General features: G+C 49.6%; 1 protein-coding gene across 3 annotated transcripts in view; it reads left to right on the forward strand.

Moving 5' to 3' along the window:
* Window positions 1–20,909, forward strand: part of LOC121077400 (gamma-aminobutyric acid receptor subunit beta-4) — a 68,770-nt gene that overhangs the window by 1,455 nt on the left and 46,406 nt on the right. For 2 of the 3 annotated variants that reach the window (XM_040572637.1, XM_040572638.1), the window contains exon 2: window positions 2,774–2,862. In XM_040572637.1, coding sequence (XP_040428571.1) covers window positions 2,774–2,862 — 89 coding nt within the window. Of the gene's footprint in view, window positions 1–2,773; window positions 2,863–14,325; window positions 14,598–20,909 lie in introns of those variants that run through there. The other variant, XM_040572639.1, reaches the window with a different exon arrangement.

Below are 20,909 nucleotides of genomic sequence, written 5' to 3' on the forward strand. Positions count from 1 at the left end.
TCTCACGCGTGTGGGCAGGTGCCTTTGTACCTGTGTGCACGAAGTCTGCTGGGGTGGGAGCTGGGGCATTGCCTTGCCCAGCCACGCATGCTGAGCGGTGCGCTCCCGAGGCACATATGCAGGTCCCTGCCCAGGCTTGCAGATCTGTATATACAAGGATTTATGTTCCCATAGTTATAAACACGCACATGCGCAGTCATGGCCACCTTCTCCACACCATTTGGGCATGGTTCTGCTGGGTACGGACACACACACAGGCATGCTTAGAGGCGGTGTCCAAGCAGTCGTGTAAAGAGCAATGCCCACATCAGTAGTCTGTGTTCAGCCATGTCCCTGCATGTGCGTTTATATCTGCTTGTATCCTGGACCGAGAGTCCCCTGTAGTCCCAATGTACACCTCTGCACATCCTGGGGACAAACCACTCTGCCATGTGCACATGCCTCCAGCTACTCCCACACACCCCCGCCAGCAGCACGGTGTGCATGTATGTTGCTGTTTGGCTGCAAATGTACGTGTGTATGTAAAGCACATGCACGCCCACACAGCCAGGGACACAGTATTCAAAAATTCAGTTCACAGGCTGGATGTACGTGCTCCCTCAGCGGATGCAGACCCACATTTGCCAGGAATAGCACTTGCATGCAGCTGCTCACCCACAGCTGGGCAAATGCACAACTTGCCTGTCCAGTGGGAGGGAAGTGGCTTTTTGGATCAAAAAGATCATTGAGAGACATGAGACCTTGCCCATAAACACGATGCCAGCTTATACCCTCACGGGGCCAGCTGGTATCTGAGGAGGAAGAAGGAGCCCTGCCTCCCTCTTCCCACTCTGCCCCTTTCTGCAGGGCCCCTGGCACGTTGCTTGCTGTCTCTGCCTCGATTTCTTTGCCTCTGTGAAGGAGGCAACATGGCTTCTGAGCTTGTGGCCTGTGAGGGGCCTGTGAGGGGCTGAAGAGAAGTGTCTAAACCCCCCTGAGAAATACTGAATATGGAAATCTATGAATATGGAAATGTGTACCCAGGAGTGACTATCTAGAGATGAGTAAATGCTGGTGCACACTATCAATCCACAGTGAGTGTATACACAAAAACACAATGCAAAAACTCACATACCTGCATAGAAATCCACAGGTGCAGACAGACCTTGCAAGTACAGGCACTGTGTTGTGAAAATGTCCACCTGTGTGTACCTCTCTAGCCTTTTTGCAGTGAACAAAACGATGCAATCAAGCGCTATCTCTTTGTAAGGTGCCCAGTCAGGAGGGCAGCTCAAGCACAACCCCAGCACAAGTGCTGAGCGGTTTGTCCACGCACGAAGCTGGGCCTGAGAGGTATGCCATCTCACATTCATACATCACGACTCAGCTGAGAAACCGCTGCACATCCACAGCCTGGGCATCCAGAACCTTAACGCATGCCCAGACTCCCTGGCGGTCCCATTGCCTCCACCCACACCTGTACGGACAGCCTGGCCACCCAGGAGCCCAGCCTCTGGCACCCACAAACGCCTGTTTACGTGTACCTGCACAAATCACATCCACATCCCAGCGTGGACATCCTGACCTAACCCGACAGAGCAGGTTCTGCACCTGTAATCCCCTCCACGCAGACTTGGAGGTGGTCACGCACATGCACACATGCTCGAGCACATCTGCCACAGCTGCAGCCCTGGCGTTCAGTGCTTTCCTGTGTCTGCATGTTTGCGTGCCCACGCAGGTTCCCTGCAGAGTCAGCAGAGGGTGCAGACCTGTCTGTGTGTGGATGCACGGACATGTCAGCACAAACCCCGGTGTCTGTCCGGAGAGGTGCAGGGCTGGCTGGCAGAGGTAGTGCTACGGTGCGCCTTGCTTTTGCCTTGGATGGATGTGGGAGGCAGTGTTGACAGGGAGACATGCTGTTTTGGTGGGTGACTGCAAAGAGCAGCGCTTGTCACCGGCAGGGCCCCTATTCTTATGCAAAACAGGGGATGGAGGTTGGCACAGGGGCTGGGTTTCAGTTGAGACAACCTATATACCCCGCAGCATTGAATAGCTTCAATATTTTCAGCATCCTCTGCATTCCGGTTTCCCACCTTCGGCTTTGCATTGGCTCGTGGGCTGCTTTTAGAGAGAGCCCCCTTCTCGCTGGAGGGGCTGGAGCAGCGCTAGGGAGGGCAGCAGCCCCTGCCCGGCTGTCAGAGGGCTGGGAGGGACAGGAGCCGGGCCCTGGCACACAGCGAAAGATGGACTCTCCTTCCCTTCTCTGCCTCTCGAGTCGCGTTGCTAAGAAGCCATGGTGATGCTGAGTGGCAGAAAATGAATGTTCACATGCCAAAGACTGTCTGTGTGCTACGGCCATAGGAGCGTTGCTTTTTCCTGTGCCTCAGGAACACGAAGGCACAGCTGGGCGTGCAAGACAGCAGCGCTTGCACGGGGATGTGACAGTGCAGGCTGCGTGCTGGGGGCAGGTGTGCGGCAGGGACCTCAGTGCGTGACGGCTCCACGCTGTGTTGGGTGAAATGAGGAGAAAGTGCCCAGCGAGGTGGGCTGGTGGCCAGCAGCACAGGGCGAGCAGTGCCCACGCAGGGGTCCTGTGGGATGGCCGGGACACAGACACGCACCAGGAGGCAGTGCGGGGTGCGTGGTGCTGAGGGGTGCGGGACATGCAAGGGGTCCTGGGGGATGCTGTGGGACGTGAGGGGTGCTGCGGTGGTGCTGCCTGGCTGGGACCTCCACCCACGGGGCTGGGAGCGCACAGGATGACGAGCAACCTCTCTGTCCTTCTTTATTTCAGCCCCTCCACTGGGAATATTTCTGTGGTGAAAGAGATCGTGGACAAACTGCTAAAGGGCTATGACGTCCGCCTCAGGCCTGACTTTGGAGGTATGGTGACCGACCTGCAGCGTGCTCCCTCCTGTCTCACCTTGCCTTCTTGCCTCCTGGTTTTTCTCCTCCTCTCCATCACCCCTCTCCTCCCACCCTGCTCTTTCCCATCCCTGGCTCCCTGGTGCCCCAGTGCCTGCCTTGGTCCTCCAGCTCCCATGCTGGGTGCTGAGCTCCGTAGTGCGTGGGTCAGCCAAACTCGCTTGGGCCAGGTTCAACCTTGCTGAGAGCCACTGGAGAGCAGAAATGTGGGGGAAAAAAAAAAAAAAAGAAAAGGAATCCTACTCCAAATTCACAGATCCTGTACACAGATGGGGGATTGTCCATGGTGGGATGTTTCTGGGGACTTCTTGCTGGGACAAATGCTCTGGATTTTCTCTGCTCTGATATTACCTCCATCAAGGACCACAGGTTACACTTCCACCACTTCTGCTGCTCCCAGTGCCAGAATTTTTGGCTATTTTCCCTGCAGAAGGTTGGGGTGTCCACTGGCAGGGCTGTCAGTCAGTCTGCCAGGCTGCACCCCTCAATAATGATATGGGATAAAATAATCCCTGAGGAGCTGGTGTCCTCACTGCTACTCTGTAGGAGATGGAGAGACCTGCAATTCCTCTCTTGTGCCCTGTGAACAGAAAGGAGAATGCGAAGGCCTGTTATTTGCCACCCTGGTGGAGATAAGATACGAAATAATCCTTGGGTATCGTCATCCTGCCGGGTACTGCTAAGGTCCATTATTGGAGACAAGCAGGCAGTGGAGAGCCCACCACCGGCCACGTAGTGGGGGGATTTGGAGCACTTCTGGCTTCACCTGCCGTGCTTGGCTGTTTTTGTGTTTTTCTGGGCAATGCCAGTTCCTGCTCAGGAGGATGAGTGTGGAACTGGGGGAGCTTCAGCCTGCAGGAGGGCAGGAGCCACGGCCAGGTGTTCTCCAGGCAGCTGCTGGGAAGGGATTTCATTCGTGGGCTTTCGAGGGGAAGAGATGCCAACGGTGGGCAAGGAAGGAATTTTATCCCAAATGGCCTGATCCAAAGCTCCTTGCAGCTGGGGGCAGGGGAATATCCCCACTGATTCCATCAGGTTTTGAAGTCACCCCGGTGCCAGGAGGGCAGTGTGAGGTGCTGCTGGCCCTGGCCTCGTGGGGGCTGTGGGGTGCGGGCGATGCTCATCCCTCTATGGGGCAGCTGGGTGGTCACCTCAGTGCATGGGGTGCAGCTTTGGGGGGGCTTGCAGGAAAAATGGATTCCCCCCTCTTTGTCTTCTCCTTTGAATGTGGGATATGGCTGGATTTGATTTAAAGGGTCTGTCTGGGAGACATGAAATGCCTTCTTAGCTGACCAGCCCCAATCACGAGAATTGGTGCAGTCGCATTTTATGAGGGGGAGAACTGCAGAGATGACATAAAAACTGCAAGGAAAACCACCTCGTAAGCCTCCAAGATGATTTTGATCCAGTAAAACAGCAGGTGACCTGGCTCCACAGGGGCACGGAGCAGAGGGGCGCTGGGGGTGCTGTGGGGAGCCGTAGGGGTCCCGGCTCACAGCCTGCACACCCTGCCCATGCCCCTGGGACAGCCAGCTCACCCCGGGACACATCGCCCCATCCGTCAGCCCAGGTGCTGGCCATGCTGCCGGGTCTGTGCAATGCACGGGCTGGGCATGCATCACATTTCCGGCTGTAAAATGGATGGTTTGGGGAAACCATCTCAGCTTATATGATTTTACCGTGAATACCCAAAGTACAAACTGCATTCTCCTCAGACGAGCAGAGAAAGAGAAAGACAGCAGTAGCTCTCTTTCCCTGTATGCATCTCACCCTTGCCTTTCATCCTCTCTAGGCCTTCCCTCTGCTCAGGAGTGCAAAGTCCCGGCTGGCAGCACCCACAATCGTGCCGCTGGTGCTCAGTGTGCAGGGACACCCTAGCTCTGAGCATGTCTGGCCCTGTGCCCTTAAGGATGAGCTTCTGTGTACAAAAATTGCCCCTGCAGCATTTACAAACAAGGCAAGGATGGGCTGAGATGTGGGTCTGAACGCTGGAGATCGTTTGCATTGCACATATGGAAAAAGAGTAGAGGTCTCCTCGCACCATCGCTGTGCCCAGAGCTCACCAGTTCCCTGAGATTTGGGGCCAAATCCATTGCCAGGGTCAATCCAGAGGGATCACACCAGGACTCATCCATCCCCTTGTGGCTTCCGGTCCCAGGAGACCAGGCCGTTCTCCAAGACACTGCCCCATGCCCTGGCTGCTGGGCAAGATGGATGTAAGCCATCTCCGCTTGGGAAGGTGATCACTTCACCCATTTGGGACCTCATCCTGGAAAGACCAGTTAGGATCATCTGTAAACGGCTGAGACAATATCCTGGAAGGGTGGCAGGTCCTGCTTGGAGCCACGTGCCCTGGAGAAGCAGCATGGGGCTGTCTCAGGGCTGGGCCCAGTGACTGAGGTCTCTGGCTGGACAGGCAGCTGCCTGCAGGAGTGGGCAGGGTGGAGCAAAGCGGCTCCTCTCCCCTGCTGGCGCTAAGGAACACGCTCTCCTCTTTCACTCTCACACCCTGGGTCCATTGCCTTCTCCACAACCAGGATTTGACCCTGGGCCACCTGCAGTGACAGGCTCAGATTTGAGGCAGACAGGTGCAGAAATCAGCCCACTGGCCTCAAAGCAAAGAATGCTGCTCCCCTCCTCTCCCTGGGGAAGAAAGGATTTCCAACAGCACCTTCTTGTCCTGCTGTCTCCACCCAAGGGCCCTCCTCATCCCAGCACCCCCACTGCCCCCGGGATGTGGTGCTTCAACAGCTCAAAATGCAACTCACAGTTCCCCAGTCCTCTTTTTTTTTTTTTTTTTTTTTTTTTTTTTTTTTTGAGAGAGAGAGAAAGAGAACTCCGACTAATGCCAAAAGGAGGACAGGCCTGCTGGGGATTGCAGTTCACTTTTTAATTTTGAGATGCCTCGTTAGCTCTGGGCCGAGCTGAGTGGCTGAGAAGCGTCAGCCACTCGCTCGTCTCCCCTCTCCCCCACCCCCTGGAAACCCATCAGGGCACTGAGCAGGTTGGCTCTCAGGGGCCTGGGAGCTGAGCTGAAAAGGGGGAAACATAGGAGAAAGGGGGGAAGTTGGAGCTGTGTAGCGGTGACGGAAAAATCTGGGAGCACCTCCTCCAGAAAGCCCTCCTGCATCAGCAGAGGCAGCCCAAGGGAATCCCAAGCCAGGAGAAGTGGAGTGGAGGGGGTGCTGTTGAAGTGGATGCTGTGGGACCAGCAGGTACTTGAGTCTTTGGGGCACAGGTGATAAATCCTTCTGGCCCACAGAGCCCTGGACCTCTTACCTCCCAGTCACTGTCCCCCAGATCCCAGAGGATCACACCAGGCCGGGGAGATGTAGGATGCTGGCAGGGTGAGATATACAGTGACCACAGCACCCAGTTTTCAGGGGCAGGGCAGGATTGTGGTGGGGCACTGGGATACCCAGTTCACAGGAGGGATCTGCAGGGTAGGAGAAAGACCCAGCCAACCATCCCAGCCTGCTGAAGGGAGAAATCTCTGCCCTGGTACTGCAAGAATGTGGCAGTGGCGGGGAGCAAGGTTTTTTGGCAGGATGAGCTGTGGAGCCGGGGAGCCTGCCTCACTGGGACACCAAAGCGCAGGTGGGTGGGATCCAGCTGGCCTGAGGGATGGGCAGCACAGAGGGCATTGCCACCTTGCAGTGGGTAGGTTGCAAGCCAGGCCACGGTGCAGCAAGCAGGGTGCTCACGATTTAGGACTGGATGAGCAGCAGATGCTGCAGATCAGGTCTGGGAAGCATTGCAGAGCTACGGGTGGGGGAGAGAGGGAGAGGGAGCTTTCAGAGCAGCACCCTGGTTCTTGTAAATGCTCTTAAGCACTCACTTGCAGAAGCGTTAGTTCCATAGGAGGGAAAAAAAGAAAAAAAAAAAGAAAAAAAAAGAAGAAAAAAAAAGAAAAAAAAAGAGAAAGTAAATGAAGACTGTCTTGCCCCAGGGTAGAGAAGGCAATGAAGGAATGGCAGGAGGATCCCTCTTGAGCTCAGTGACTCAGCTGCTCTCTGTTGGTGCACCATCTCCAGCCCAAAACTTTGCAAGAGTTTCAAGCAGATCTTGTCTCTGTGTCTTTCCCAGGAGCTGATGGAAAGGGGACCCTGCATGGCTTCCCAGCCTCATATACTGATCTTAGCCAAAAAAGTAAGGGGAGAATATTCTCTGCTCCTTGCCCCCAGCCCACCTAGAAATTATAGGGTTCCTAGTGTTTCTCCTGGGTGACGTGCACAGTGCCTGAAAATGTGTGGTAAAAAGCGAATGATGGGGAAACCTTCAGGATTACACTGTAATTCCTGTGTTTCCATGCCTGTGGGTCCAGCAGCCTCCAGTTTTTATTCAAACTCCCCTATTGAGAATTAGAGCTTGGTGGGGGTCTGGGATCAAAATGAACCTGTGTTCTGCTCCTCACCTGCTCTGCAGCAGGGACCTGGCTTTCCAGTTTTCATCACTCTGGCCCAGTATCACCACTCTCCTCTGGGACACGAACCCCTCCTTAGCTGCAATACCTTGCCCTCCCTGCTTTGCTCCTCCTGCTCTCACCCCTCTCTGCTCCAGCACTCCTGCACCCTCTCGTGGTCCCAGCCCCAAGTTCAGCGGACTTGGCGGTGAAATCCTTAGCCACTCTCTGCGTAACGATGTCCCTTGAAGCCCGGAATTGTAAAAATAAATGATTGCTGATGCATAAAGTGTTGCAGTGAAGCACCGTCGGTGGTTCAGGGCTCGGAAACCACCGGGGCTGGCAGCAGAGCAGCTGTGTTGGCTGGCACAACTGCGGCAGGAGGCGGCGGGGGCCCGAGCCCTGGCCCACCAGCCCTTCGTGCCTGGGAAACAACTGGTCTTACTGGTGCTGTACGGGAAGGGTATTCGGTGTCTTACGTAGTCAAGGCTGGCAGTGTTGCTGGCTCTTATCGCTAAGGCTCCCTGAAAAGGTCCCTGTTTTCCACTGCATATACAGCTTGGCCACTGAGCTTGTGTGGTTTTTTTGTTTGCTTTGTTTTGTTTTGTTGCTTTTTTTTTTTTTTTTTTTTTTTCCATGTAGCTAGCTTGCTTTGACTTTTCTGAGGGGAAGGGGGAAATTTTAGGCAAAATGATTCAGACATTTCTGAGAACAAGCCAAGGCACATACATGCTGGGTTTTTTTTTCCTCCTTCAAAATGTTGGGGGGTGAAGCTGGCAGCCCCCCCAGCAGGGCAGGCCCGGTGCGTGCACAGCCAGGTGCCCAGCACCACCACCAACCCAGCTGGCACCAGCATCTTGGCCCCACAACCTCCACCCCATCACAAAAGCCTGGCTACAGCAGGAAATATCCCCCTTCCCTCCCTGTACCCAGCTCTGTGTCTGAAAGCAGAGTGGTGAATTAAATCAGAAGGGAAAAAGGCATCAATTGAGGAAGGAGAAACAGGAGCTGTCTGGAGACGTCAGCAAACCCCTGTGCCACCCAGGGCCAAAGCAAAGGTGGCTAAGCCATGAGGGCCACCAGTAGCCCCACTCTCCTTCCTAAGCAAAGGGTGCTCTTGGTCAGTGAAATTGGCTACAGCTGCGCAGCCCCCACTGCCTCCCCCATTTACATGACTTCTGGCTCCAGACCATGGGTCACATCCTCTCTAGGGCTAATCCAGAAGGAAGATGACAACCTCCTGCTGTTGTGTCTTACTTCATTAGCTGAAGTGGCAGGAAATGAAAGGATCCAGTCCTTCTTGGGACATATGTGGATGTTAACACATTGCCGCATGATGGGGTTTCTATTTTTTTCACTTTGCTCTTTTTATAGGAAATACATACTGTGATAAGGACTTTGAGGCTGTAAAGTCTCAGGACTTTAGAAAAGCCAGAACTGAGGTTGCTGCCTGCCTCTGTGTTTGGTCCCCTTGTGAGGGTGCATCCGGAGGTGAGATCCAGCAACATCTTCCTCCTGCACACCTCTCCAGAGGACCCAAGAGATGCCTTTTATACATGGAGCCGCTCCTTCATGTTCCCCTCATTTAAAACCAGCCCAGGCTGGGAGCATGACGGTGGGGACTAGCTGAGGTGGTCACAGAAGATGATTAGGACAGGTTGAGCCAACAAAAAAGTGGAGTGATCTGCAAGTCTGGTGCAAAGCCTAGGGCTGAGCAGGCGTGAATGTGTTTACACTTCCCCTCTGGGACCCATCCAGTCTTGGAGAACAGGACCCAGCTACACAAACAGCTCCTTGCCTTTCCTGGAGGCCTCCCCCTCACTCGCTGCATGGCTATCAGGTTCTTCAGCAAATCAGGCAGGGACCCCACTGACAACGCTGTCCTCTGGTATATAATCCTGCGTCATCCTCAGAGTAAATCCATCCTCTATTGAACGAGGAAGAGGAATGAACAAGGATCCTGTGGATTGTTTAATTAAAAACTGCCTCAATAAGATCCATTCAGCAGTGGGCATCATTCTACCTAAGTTTCATCCCCTTTGGTTTTTTTTGGGGGGTTGCAGTAATACTTTAGAATATTAGAGCAGTCCCTTCCTCCAGTGTGACAGAGCTTGCAGACTTCTTGTTGCATGTTGAGCATATTTATGTGTCCTTCTGTGGCCCCAACAAGATCCTTATTTTCTTCCTTTGGAGACTGGAAGCTCTGGGTGGCATGACAAAGAGAGCAGTGAAGGTGGGTTCCCCCAGCTCTCAGCACAGAGTAAAATTGGATTTGGGTGTCTGAGCAATCTGTATGCCTGCCCTAGATCAGTGCTCGGTAGCACCAAGTGGTGTTTTCTGGGTTTGGTAACCAGTGAAGGACATGGAGCCCTGCTGTCATCCGTAAAGCCACTATGTTTTCACAGCAACAGGAGCTGTTGATTCTCTTGTCTATGACGAATCCCACATAGGATTATTGCATTCAGTTGCCTTCCTCCTTCCTTTTCCCCCTTTCCCTACCTTCCCACCCCTGACACAGCCGCTTTCAGTGCTGCTGGAGCTGATCCTCAGCAGTGCACTGTGGCTGGTGTAGGGCTCTGAGATCTCTCTCCCTAAAAGAAAGATGTCAACATTGATTTTGCAAAGCATTTATTCAGTGAATTTTGCCTCTTTGCTTAGTCTCCGATTTTTTTTATTACTAAAATAAAATGTATTCAAGTTATTGATTAGCAGAAAAAATCCAATAATTCTTAATTAATTAACTGATCAAAAGCAGGCTGTTGTTTATAGCCAGACTGGAGGATGCTTGCCATCTCACCTGGGCACATCTTTCTCCTTGATTAATATCTACAGAACATTCAAACATTTCTGAGTCTATTCTGCCAGTAAACTTGCCTTCTAGGGACTGTCACTGCAGGCAAAATGTGAAAAGAGTGCAAAACCCATTAGTACAAGTCTTTTTGATTACTCAAAATATATTCCCACAGCCCTAGAGCTGTTCATCAGAGCAGCTTTACATATCTGCATTGTTCATTTCCTAAGACTCCCAATATCCCAGCTAGTCAGAAAAATATTTTTAACCCATAGAGCATGAAATGTAAAAGACCAGGGATAAGCTGTAGCTTTACTCTTACATGAAACACAGACTATGTGTGCATGTCAGTTTTCTCACCTATGTCTGGTTCAAAGAAAAAAAAAGGCAGGAGGCTATTAAAGTGTCAGGCTGAACTGATGTAACACGGTTCTTCAGCCATAGTGACAGCATTTGGTGTGGAAGACTCTAAGATTCATTCTTGCAGATAGCCCTTGGTGGGGTTTGTTAAGTGTCTATTTATATCTTGATATTTCATGTGAAATATCATGCACTTGTTAAAACATCACTAGAAACACGGGCAAGACAAATGAAGTGCTTAATGATGGCATAAAGCCCATTAAAGGAATTCACATCATATACGTGAGAGAGGGAGAAATGCTGGATGGTGCAGCCCTATAGCATGAATAGATCTGTCAGATAAACAGGTATTCTGTTGATCCAGTAATTGATCCTGTTCCCATTAAATGGAAAGTAACAAAGCTCTGCTCAGCCAGCCCTTCCTCCCAGGCTGTAGGAGCACTGCTCTTTGCTTTGAGCAGGGTATGAATTTCAGCCTGGTTTGGAGAACACTGATCATGCAATTCCTATAGGCTATTCTTCTGATTTGGGCATTTATTCTTGGTTCTGTGTCAGAGCTAAAAACTCTTTTTCTTCTCTGATCTTCCCTCCCTTCCCTTTCTGTTCCTTTCTGTTTCTTCCGCCCTTTGTACTCCTGCAGGAATAGTGCTGTTAAGTAATTGTGCACTTACAGACGTCTGTGCTTGTGACAGGGGTGAGCCTCAGCCAAACCTACCAGGGCTTGAATTTCCCTCCCCAGACCTCAGGACCTCTTAGTTCAAGTCTGGGATGGCTCGAAGTACTGTTATGGTTGGAAAAGAGCCTCTGTAAAAATTACATCTTGTTGTTCCATATTTATTCTCCCTCAGTGGTTTCCATGTCAAATTTGCTCAGTTTACCAGTCAAAACAAGATATTTCTACCTGCCAGCTCTGCCAGCTCAACCCGGGCTCTGGAAATCAAGCTGTGCTCTCTCTGCTCTGGACATCATCACCAGCCAAAAAGGATTCTCGAATCGGGGCTGAGCTGGATGTGATTTTGATTATGCATGAATATAATTTGTTCTCAGGTAGTATTATGGGCTCTGTGTGAGAGCGGCGAGGCTTCTGTGCTGTACAAATATTGACTAACAGATCCTCCACACAACCTGTGGGCTGATGGACTTCTGCTAGCTCCATTTTACATCTAGTGGACACCAGGAGTTGGCAGCCTGTTGGGAATGACACAGAAAAACCCATGGCAGAGCAAGGAATAGAATTGGGAGGTTCTGCTTCCTGCTATTGCTATTTATTCACAAGAACACACCTGAGGGCTGTCAGTCCTCTGGTCCACTGCTTGGTCACCAAACCATGACCTTTCCTTTGACTGCAGTAGCCTGTGAAATCCCCGGAGGGAATGGGTACAAGTGCCCATTTCTTGCTGCAGGGCTTTCTTTAGGCAGCTTTGCATTAGTGAGACCGCAGTAGAAGACTCCTTCAGATTGGGGGAAGTTGTGTTTTGTGAAAGGCCAGTTTCCGGGGAGGCACTGTGGGTCTGAGCAGTTCAGCAAGGAATGCACACCAGAGACTCTTCATTACAGCTCCTAAAGCTCTGGGTGTAACATCAGAGGCTTCACTCCATGACCGGAGGCCACCCAGGTTATTTATGCGTGGGATCTCACTGCTGGAACAGTGTTAGGTAAGGAAGGAAACCTCCTCCAAATGGGGAGAGGAAGCTCTGCTAGGCAGAAAGGCTGTGTGGCAGGTCTGCAGGAGAGCCCAGCTTGCCGGCCTCTGGGGAAGGGTCTCAGCTTGGCAGGAAATTTTTGGAAGAGAGGGAGAGGGTAGGCTATGATCTGATTTTCTCTTCTTATTCTCCTTTCATAGCAAAAATAGAACATTCATCACAAGTTCCTCTACATGTTTTTCTTCTCTATTGCACACTAGCTCCTTGCTAGTATTTGAAGCTAGAGAAAAAAAAAATTGATGAGTACTCAAGTTAATAATGCGTGATTATTATGTTGATGAATTGCTGGAGATGAATATATATGTAAAAGCTCTGCAAGATTCGCTCATCCGTGCATCCTGAGTGAAAGCAATTATTTTGGTGAACAAATTGCAGTTAGTTGTACCTCTTAACAAGAGGTGCTGGGGTAAAAGGTAGCCTGGGAACTAGTCCTGCTGAATTTCCAGGGCATTTTTGCAAACTGATCACTACCTGATGGAAACACCAGCCTGAGGGTCAGTCTTTCAGAAGTGACCAACGTACAAATTTGAATTCTTCTTCCTACAATGGTCTTGCAATTTTCAGTCATCACTGAATTTAGTGAGATTTTTTCTGTCTTGACACTGGAGAAAAAGCAGAACCTGAACAAAACACATCCAAGAAATTAAGAAACTGGGAGATGAAAACGTATAATCCCATATATAACATTTGGAAAGGGGGAGGCTTGTTTGTGTGTGCTTTGCTTCTCATGATTTCTAACTCAGGCTCATGATTTTAATGTGAATGTCATGATATTTTCAGACCTGACTCACTGCTTTTTTCACTGGCAATACTTGCACTGTAAATTGTCCTGACTGTCACTGAGCATAAGCCTTGGGCACTACGTGACCCCAAAGCTCTGCTGCTGAGATGAGCCACATGCTTGGGAAGGTAGGGGTACGGGAAGTAGCAGGTGTGTGATACAGAGAGGTGCTGGTGGGAGGCATCTGAAGGCAGCATCAGCAAAAGCCCTAATAGCAGTGCCAATTGAGAAGGGCAAGGTGGACACTGATAAAAGCTATATATCCACTAAGGACTTGACAGAGGTAACAATAAAGGAATGGCCATCTCTCCCATGGGGACCTCAGCCATCAACTTTGTGCTTTGTTGGGGGATGAAGGACCATGTCCAGCAACAGCAGGAAATCACCTCGTGGGAGGTATGGCAGGGTGGCCACAGCAGGGCTGGCCACTGCTGCCCTGGGATGTCCCAGCCCTGATTTCACTATTTGCACAAGTTTGATGTGTCCTGACCTGGCCATTGTGTTTCTTTCAACTGGATTCAACCCAGGAATTAGAGATAGTGGTATCCTTTAAAGACATGTCCGCAAGCAGTGATGAGGACATGTGACTACCTCATTAAAAATTGAAAACAGGGGAAAAAGGAAAACACCTTCTTGTTGTCGCTTTGATAAAAATGATAAGCCTAGATATATTGTTGTTGTTCTTACAAATACTTCCAAGACAGAGTAATGGATTGGATATGAACAGAGAAGCTTGTGTTAACCCATTTAAATTAATTTGGTTCGGCTCATTTTCAGCTAAGGGGATTAGATGGCTCAGGATTTGGTAACGTATGAAAGTGTTTTCCCAGAGAGGTCACATACTCAAATACAGCCTTGGTCTGCAGTTGTTTGGGGGATGATATTTCCAGGGTATCACAAAAGAGAGCCTCCTCCACGTAGCAGATATTTATGAGTTACATGCCAGAAAAACCCAGTGCTGAAGAGGTGGGTCAGGACACATCTGTGCCCTGAGCCCTCAGATGAGAAGATGAGGTGGGAGGCAGACTGGTGGGCAATGTGGGATAGGCTTCACCAGTTATCAGCTGGTATGGAGGAAGAAGAGCAAAATGGCCTCACCTTTGTGCCATCAGGAAGCCTCACCCAATAGGCCGATGTGGGGTGGGGTGCCCCACATATAATACCACCTTTGGGCCTGGGGACTGCTTGCTGGGGGCAGAAGGGTAACAGTGGCTGCTTCTGTGGTTTTTCCATTTTTTTTTTTTTTTTTTGAATTCTCACCTGCTGGGCAGCTGCAGGCATCCCAGCACTGGGCTTGAACCCAGAGGATGCACGCTCTTGTGGGGTCTAAAATATTTAATGCCTGTGTGTAATTCTTTCTACAGTTCTGCCCCTGTCTGCATGTTCTACAAAGTCAAGTAACTGGCAGTGGGCTAGGAAATGGCAGCAGCAGGGTGTAAAAGGCTTCCCAGCCTGCCTGAGCTGGGGTCAGGTGGCTCTGGGAGCACAAGTGGCAATGAGGAGATGTGGAAAACCTGAGCACTGAGGGCCTGAGTAAAAGCAGAAGGGATGGGTTCCTCCTGAGTTCTTCATAGATTCCCTGGGTGGGCAGAGCTGTGCCCTGCTGCTGCACTGGTGGGACTTGGAGGAGAGATGCCTGCCAGGATCCTGGTGAAGGTAGGAGGGAGCCTTCTCAGGTGGAGAACTGTGGGGGTGGCTAGTCAGCGTGGGTCTGATGGTTTACGTTGCTGCTGGAGGAAAAATGCCTGACTTGGGTTTATCTGCTGTTGGTCTACCATGTATGCTTGCTTGGGAAGCCCTGTTGTACTCCTGCTACCAGTTTCGGTGGGGATTGAGAGCTGAAGGAATCTGGGGCACTTGGTGCCTCTGTTTTTCCCAGACCCAGCTCTGCAGGAAAGGGTATAAAAGCAAAAATATCCAAACAAAATATTTGCTCTGTAGACTGCAAAGCCAGGGAGCTGGTCTCTGTGTGTGTGCCCTGGAGGACATATGGAGGAACGCCCACAGAAGGGAAGGGTAGGTGACTGATCCTTGCTCTAGCAACATGGTGCACCAGGGTGTTGCCCTCATCTCTTGATTGCTGGATGTGGATCTACCTTCTGCAACAACCCTGCTCTAACAAAGAAACCAATGGTGGTGGCAGCCCTGCAAAGTAAACTTGCTGTGGTCTGGGCTGGGTGTTGCCTGTATCAGGGCATGGAAATTGGTGGTATTTGGAAAATGGCGGCTTTAGTAAGGTTGTTCTTTAAGAGTTGATTGCTCAGGACTGACTGCTGATGCCAGGCTAATAACTATCAGACTAGGTAAGGTGATACAGCTGTGTTTGTCTGTAAATGAGAACAAATATCCAGTTTCTTTTCCCTTCAATTTGCTATAACCTTAACAAATGTATATCACCCAGGCAAAAGATAAGCCTACAGAAGGCTTTGGAAGGCTATCTTCATTACTGAGGGTGAAATAGCTTTAAAAGTCTGTCTCCTGAATACTGACCTACAGTCTGTTCTACCAAGAACTCTGGGAAGTCAGGGATTTTTCTTCATACTGAAAGCCCTGTGCGTGTACAAGTGCTTTGCTGAACTGAGCCCACCAGTAGTACAGATGTTGTAGGGGTTGGTGTCTACTTTCTTGTTTCATTTTTAGGCTTGTACATTAAGATCTTGTTTTTATTCAGCTTGGGTAGCTGTCTACCAGCAATCTTTTAAAATCAACCTTGATTTAGCTTCCTCTGTAATCCTTCAATACCTCTGGGACAACCTTTACACTGTTTTTGCAGCCAGGTGATTGTTGTCTCTCACTTCCAAATTTCCATGGGATATTTGCAATATCCCACTCTAATACCTACTAATCCATTAAAAATACCCATGAGATAGATTAGGTAATCCACTGTGCCTTGCAGATTGTGCTCCTTAGTCTCTGCTTTCCCTGGAACAGTTGCAGAACGAGTGTTACATCTGCACTGGGAGAGCATTGTTCCTCCAGAAGGATCCCTCAGCGCTGGTTCCCAAGCAGGTACAGCTTGCTTGAGAAAATCTTCTTCTTTACTCACATCTACAGGGACAGCTTCACTTGACATCATGGTGAAACTGCGGCTGTTATTATCAATGTTAGCCCTATGTTTGCAGAGGGCATCACGGGATAGTACTTGAGTGGTCAGTTCCGCCTGCTCTGCATGTGCTGCATCTCTTGGCTCTGCTGAAGAGTCAGCTTGATTGCTTGCTTAGAGATAAACCTGTTTCTTACCAAAGTCCTTGATTTCTTCAGTGTTTGGATATTCTGAAGATCTGCTCAAGAAATATTCTAGTCTAGCCCTCCTGGCTCGTGAGTTGCAAGGGCCAGGAGATAGTATGACTCAGAAAAATATGTAGCTTGATTATCCCTTAGCTGTTCTATCAAACTTGTGTGCCATCCTTGATGTCACTGTCTTGGCGAGAGCTTGTTCTACCTTCCCATTTCTCTTGGGAAGTCCCTAGTATTCCCTCTTGTTCAATGAGTAGTGCAAGTTCAGTCATCTGACTGGGTGAGGTGAAAAACCAGGCTGCCCGCAGAGCAGACTGGTGCAGGCTGGAAATCCTCATTAGCCTCCTCACACAGGGTTACCCTGTGTCTGGCCTGATGTGGATGGATGGCACGCCTGGCAAGGTTAGGCACAATCTTGTTCAGTGTTAGAGGCTCAGTGGCTTAAAATGTGCCAAGCTATGTCCCTAAGGAAGCATAGCAAAAGGCAGCAAACCTGTCAGGAAGAAGCTGTTTTCTGCCAGACCTACCTGGAGACCAGCTGCAATCTCCATGAATCAGTGGTGGTGGATATCCCTCTGCCCCTGCTGAAGAGTGAATCCGTGGGGAAGCAGCAGGCATGGCCAGACCTATGTATTCTGGAGATCAGGGCCCTGTCTTTTAGCTCAAAAACACATTCTTCACATGAAGTAAGGAGATTCCTTAGCAGCAAGAGGTCCCTCAGCCCCCATGTTCCCCCACGGACCTGAAGGCAGTGTAGTAGTTGTTGATTTGCCATGAGACCATCTCTGGTAATGTACAACAGTGGCTAAAACCCCCGTTTGCTCTTGTAAATCCAGTAGATGTCGTGGAGTGACTTGGTAGGGGTAGTGGGGGAGCTCCGATGGATGTGTGTGACAGCTCTGGCTGTTGTGCTGAGGCTGGCAAGCTTACTGCACAGCCGTCGGCTGCAGGTGGGGGAAGAGGTCAGCAGTGAGTCATAGAAATGAGAATAAAATAGAGGAAGAAAAAGGTTTGGAGGGTGTTTAATGGGTATTTAAACCTAGATTATGTTGGAAAAGTTTACGTAGGTGCTTAAGAGACCCTGCTGAACTTGGCACTTCCAGATGTCACCACAAATCAGAGATGCTGGATGAAAGCTGCTCCCAAAACATTTCTGCTCTCATGATACATGGTCAACTCTTCTTGCTCATCCAGCAGTGTTAATGCTTACTGAGCTTGTGCTTAATGCTGTACCTAAGCTAAAAGGAAAAGAATGGAGAAGTTATTATTGGAAACTTCATGATTTGACTTGTGTTGCCTGCTGGGATGGCATCTTTTAGAAATTCTCCTATTAAGTGCTGTAGCAGAGCCTTGGTCTTTCTTGAGATCTATGAGCACAGCCATTATGCAGATAGCAATTTGCAAACTCCTCTTACAGTGTTCTTCTGTTGTGAAAAAACAGGAGCATTTTCATTCCCATGGTGCTGGGCGATAGGTGTGGGCTCCTCCACAGTGAAGGAGTGTCCAGACAGTAAGCTGGGCTCAGAGTTATCTTCTGTGAAGATTTGGAAGAAACTATGGCCCCGGAATAATTAGTCTGTGAGCTGAAAGCTATCTGAGAGCATATATTTTGGGAAGGGCAGTGGGATTTCTTAGGAGGCTGTATGGCTGCATCCCTGCAGCAGCCCCTCTGCTGGCAAGCTGAATGTGGCCCGTTGTGCACCTCTGATACCTGGCAGTCCTTGCCTCCTAACTGTGTCTGTCAGCCCTTGTATAACCAGCTCTTTGCTGCACGTAGCAGTGATGTGGGCTGTGGTTTTAAGTTGTAAACAAAGCCAGGCTGCCCTGAGGTTCAGTGCTGTGAACAAAGCAGGGGCAGTGGCTCGGGCCAACCTTTTTCTGCAGAAAGAGCAAGTAGGTACTGAACAGTTCTGCCTCCTGCAGGAAAGCAGGAATAGCACTGAATGAAAAAGTCCTGGGAGTGAAATTAGTCTGTGTGCTGGTCTTGCCTTTGGCAAGCCCCAGAATATCTTAATGGGGGGTGGATGGGGATGGTGACTAGGGGAAGGGGAGGGGAATCAGTGAAAATGTGAGTAAGACACTGCAGTCCCGTCGCTGACATGTACCAGGAAACCTTGCCCTCTCCATGTCTGCCTGTTCTGCCCTGTTTTTGCAGAAACATTTCTACTAGCCAATGCAGGGTAACCTTGCCTGGGACCTGCTGTTTCTGGGCTCTAGCGCCACAGCTCTCCTCTGGTTTTCGGAGAGCTGAGGAAGAGGAACATGCATGGGCATTGTGCCCCATTGTAGGGGCACAGCCCTGCTCTATATGCAGATTTAGTGGGTTAAAATTCATCTTCTCTGACTGGTTTTGTTTATTCACCAGAAGACTTTAAAGCAGCTTTGATGGTGTTGCAGGGATCTTGGAGAGCAGCAATGCCATGGGTAGGCTCCAAGCAGGGAACACTGGGGCTCATGCATAGAGCTGTGTTGAATGAGCTTCACTCTTAGCCAAAAGACAGTGCTGCACTCCTTCTTTCTGCATGTGTTGCACTCAAATGGCGAGAGTGGGGCTGCCCCATTGACATCTCTAACCTCCTGCACAAAGTAAGTAGGTCTCAGAATGGGTGTAGTGGATTTGGAGAGGTTTCTGGGCATGAATACACCAAAGTGGTTTTAGGAGAACATACATTGGAGGTTTTTTATTTCTCCGCTGGTGACATTTCATCTTTGCTTCAGTGTCTGGTTTCTGGCTACCATGCTTTAAAATAGAGATGTAGACAAATTGGCAAAAGGCCAGTGGAGAACAGCACTAATTGTTATAGCTTTAGAAAACATGACCTCTGAGGAGAGGTTGAGGAACTCAGGTGCATTTAATCTAGGAAAGACAGTATTAGTGGGGGAGGGAGAAGGATGCCATGGTTTCTCTGTACATAAAAGCTATTGTCAAAGAAGGATGATTGATTTATTCTCTCGCTATCACTGGGGGAATGATGAGACAAAAATCAACTACAGTTGCACTGCAGAGAAGGTTTAGTTTGGATATTCAAGAAAAGCTTTGAGTGCAGTGGAATGCAGGAGGAGATTGTCCAGGAGAGCTAGGGAATTTCTGGTATTGGTGGTCTTTAGTCTTTAGTCTGCTCCCATGAAGGCTATGGTCTGTGTGACCTTCCAAAATCCTTGTCAGCCCTTTGTTCCTGCATTTTGGGCTAAAGAGTAGGCTTTAGGCTGATGCCTGTCCCTTAGCAACTGCAAGCTTTTGCTGTGCCAGCATTGCCAATTTCACGTGCTCAGAAACGCATGAGCCAGGCTCCTCAAAGCATTGGCTGTAGCTCATAAAAATGAGTGGCTTTAGTAGGTGATAATATAATGTAAGTTCTGTTTATCTGCCCACTGTTTTTGAGCCTTGTTGTCTGTGTGTGTATTGCAGTTGGAAATCTGATGGGAGAGAAACCCAAGCTCACTCTAGTTTAACTTTCTGGGTTGGGAGTGAAGAGAGGGCAGCATGGACTTTAATGCAGACCAGTTGTGCAAGTAAGCATTGAGTGTTTGGAGACCTATTACACAGAATTTTGTGCTGTAGTCTTTGCTTCTTCCTGCAGCTGAACTACCAAGCTGAGATCTGCAAGAGACGTCTTGATCCAGGTTGCCATCACCTCTGGCTGTAGTGCAGGCAGACCCAGCCTTGGAAACATGACTGTTCCTCTGCAGTTGTGCTACAAGGATGGCTTCTATAGCAACTCTAGGTTCTGGGGCTTTAACGCATTATAAAATAAAATGTGAAAGTAATAAGTAGTTGCTGGAAAAAATATTGCAGATTAGCACAACTTGTTCTCTACCTTGGCTGTTTTTGTATGTGACAAGTATCACTTGCAGAAACAGGGATGATTTTATTATAACTCCTTTGTCTGCTTCCCTTCCAACTTCCCCTGAGTACATTTTTCAGACGTCAAACTGTTTTGAGGACAAAATGTTGGTGACTTTTCCAGTGGTGATGAGAAGAGATGTGTGACGGTGCTGTTCACTGGTGGAAGTGGCAGAATTTCTCATGCTCCCTTGCTTGTGGACTTGCCTACAAAACTTTTCTACACATAAACATTTTCTTTAAGAGGGGAAAAGGTCTAGTTTGTGTGCATTGGTAAGGCACAGATAAAGACATATATCTTTAATATCAGGATTTCTTTTGCATCTTTTCAGATCCACAAATGCAGAGCTCTGCCTTCTGGGACAAATTCACAGATGACGTTATCCTGTATTTTAAATACCCTACTTTTTGTATCCCTCTTGCCTGAAGCTATTAACATTGGCAGAATTGATGTCCTTTGTTTATTTTGTGTACTACTTACAGCCTGAATGTTGGACACCAATTGATCTAGTTTTTCTATGGTCTGTGGAAAGAGGTAGGGCAAGCTTGTTTCTGCTGGCTGTGTACGTACATGCGCATGCATCCCTCTTCTGAGGAGACAGACTGCAAGTCCATCTTCACAGCAGGGATGGAGAAGGTGAAATTGCTTCCCTGCAATCAAGCTAAGAGTAAATCCAGTAAAGGCAAGACTTTTGCACACCTTCATCTCTAGAGTGCTGAATGACAATCTCATGCTTGTGCCTGTGGGTTGACAGATCCACATTTGAGGGGTGCAAGCAGGTGGTAGAGCCTCCCACTTGCTGTGATAGATGGGGTGCAGAGGTGTTGGCAGTGTCCAGAGAGGCCATTGAGTATATTGCTGAGTGTGGGGGGGAGCAGGGGGCAGG

The sequence above is a fragment of the Cygnus olor genome, chromosome 13 (genome assembly GCF_009769625.2).
Source record: "Cygnus olor isolate bCygOlo1 chromosome 13, bCygOlo1.pri.v2, whole genome shotgun sequence".
Lineage (NCBI taxonomy): Eukaryota > Metazoa > Chordata > Aves > Anseriformes > Anatidae > Cygnus > Cygnus olor.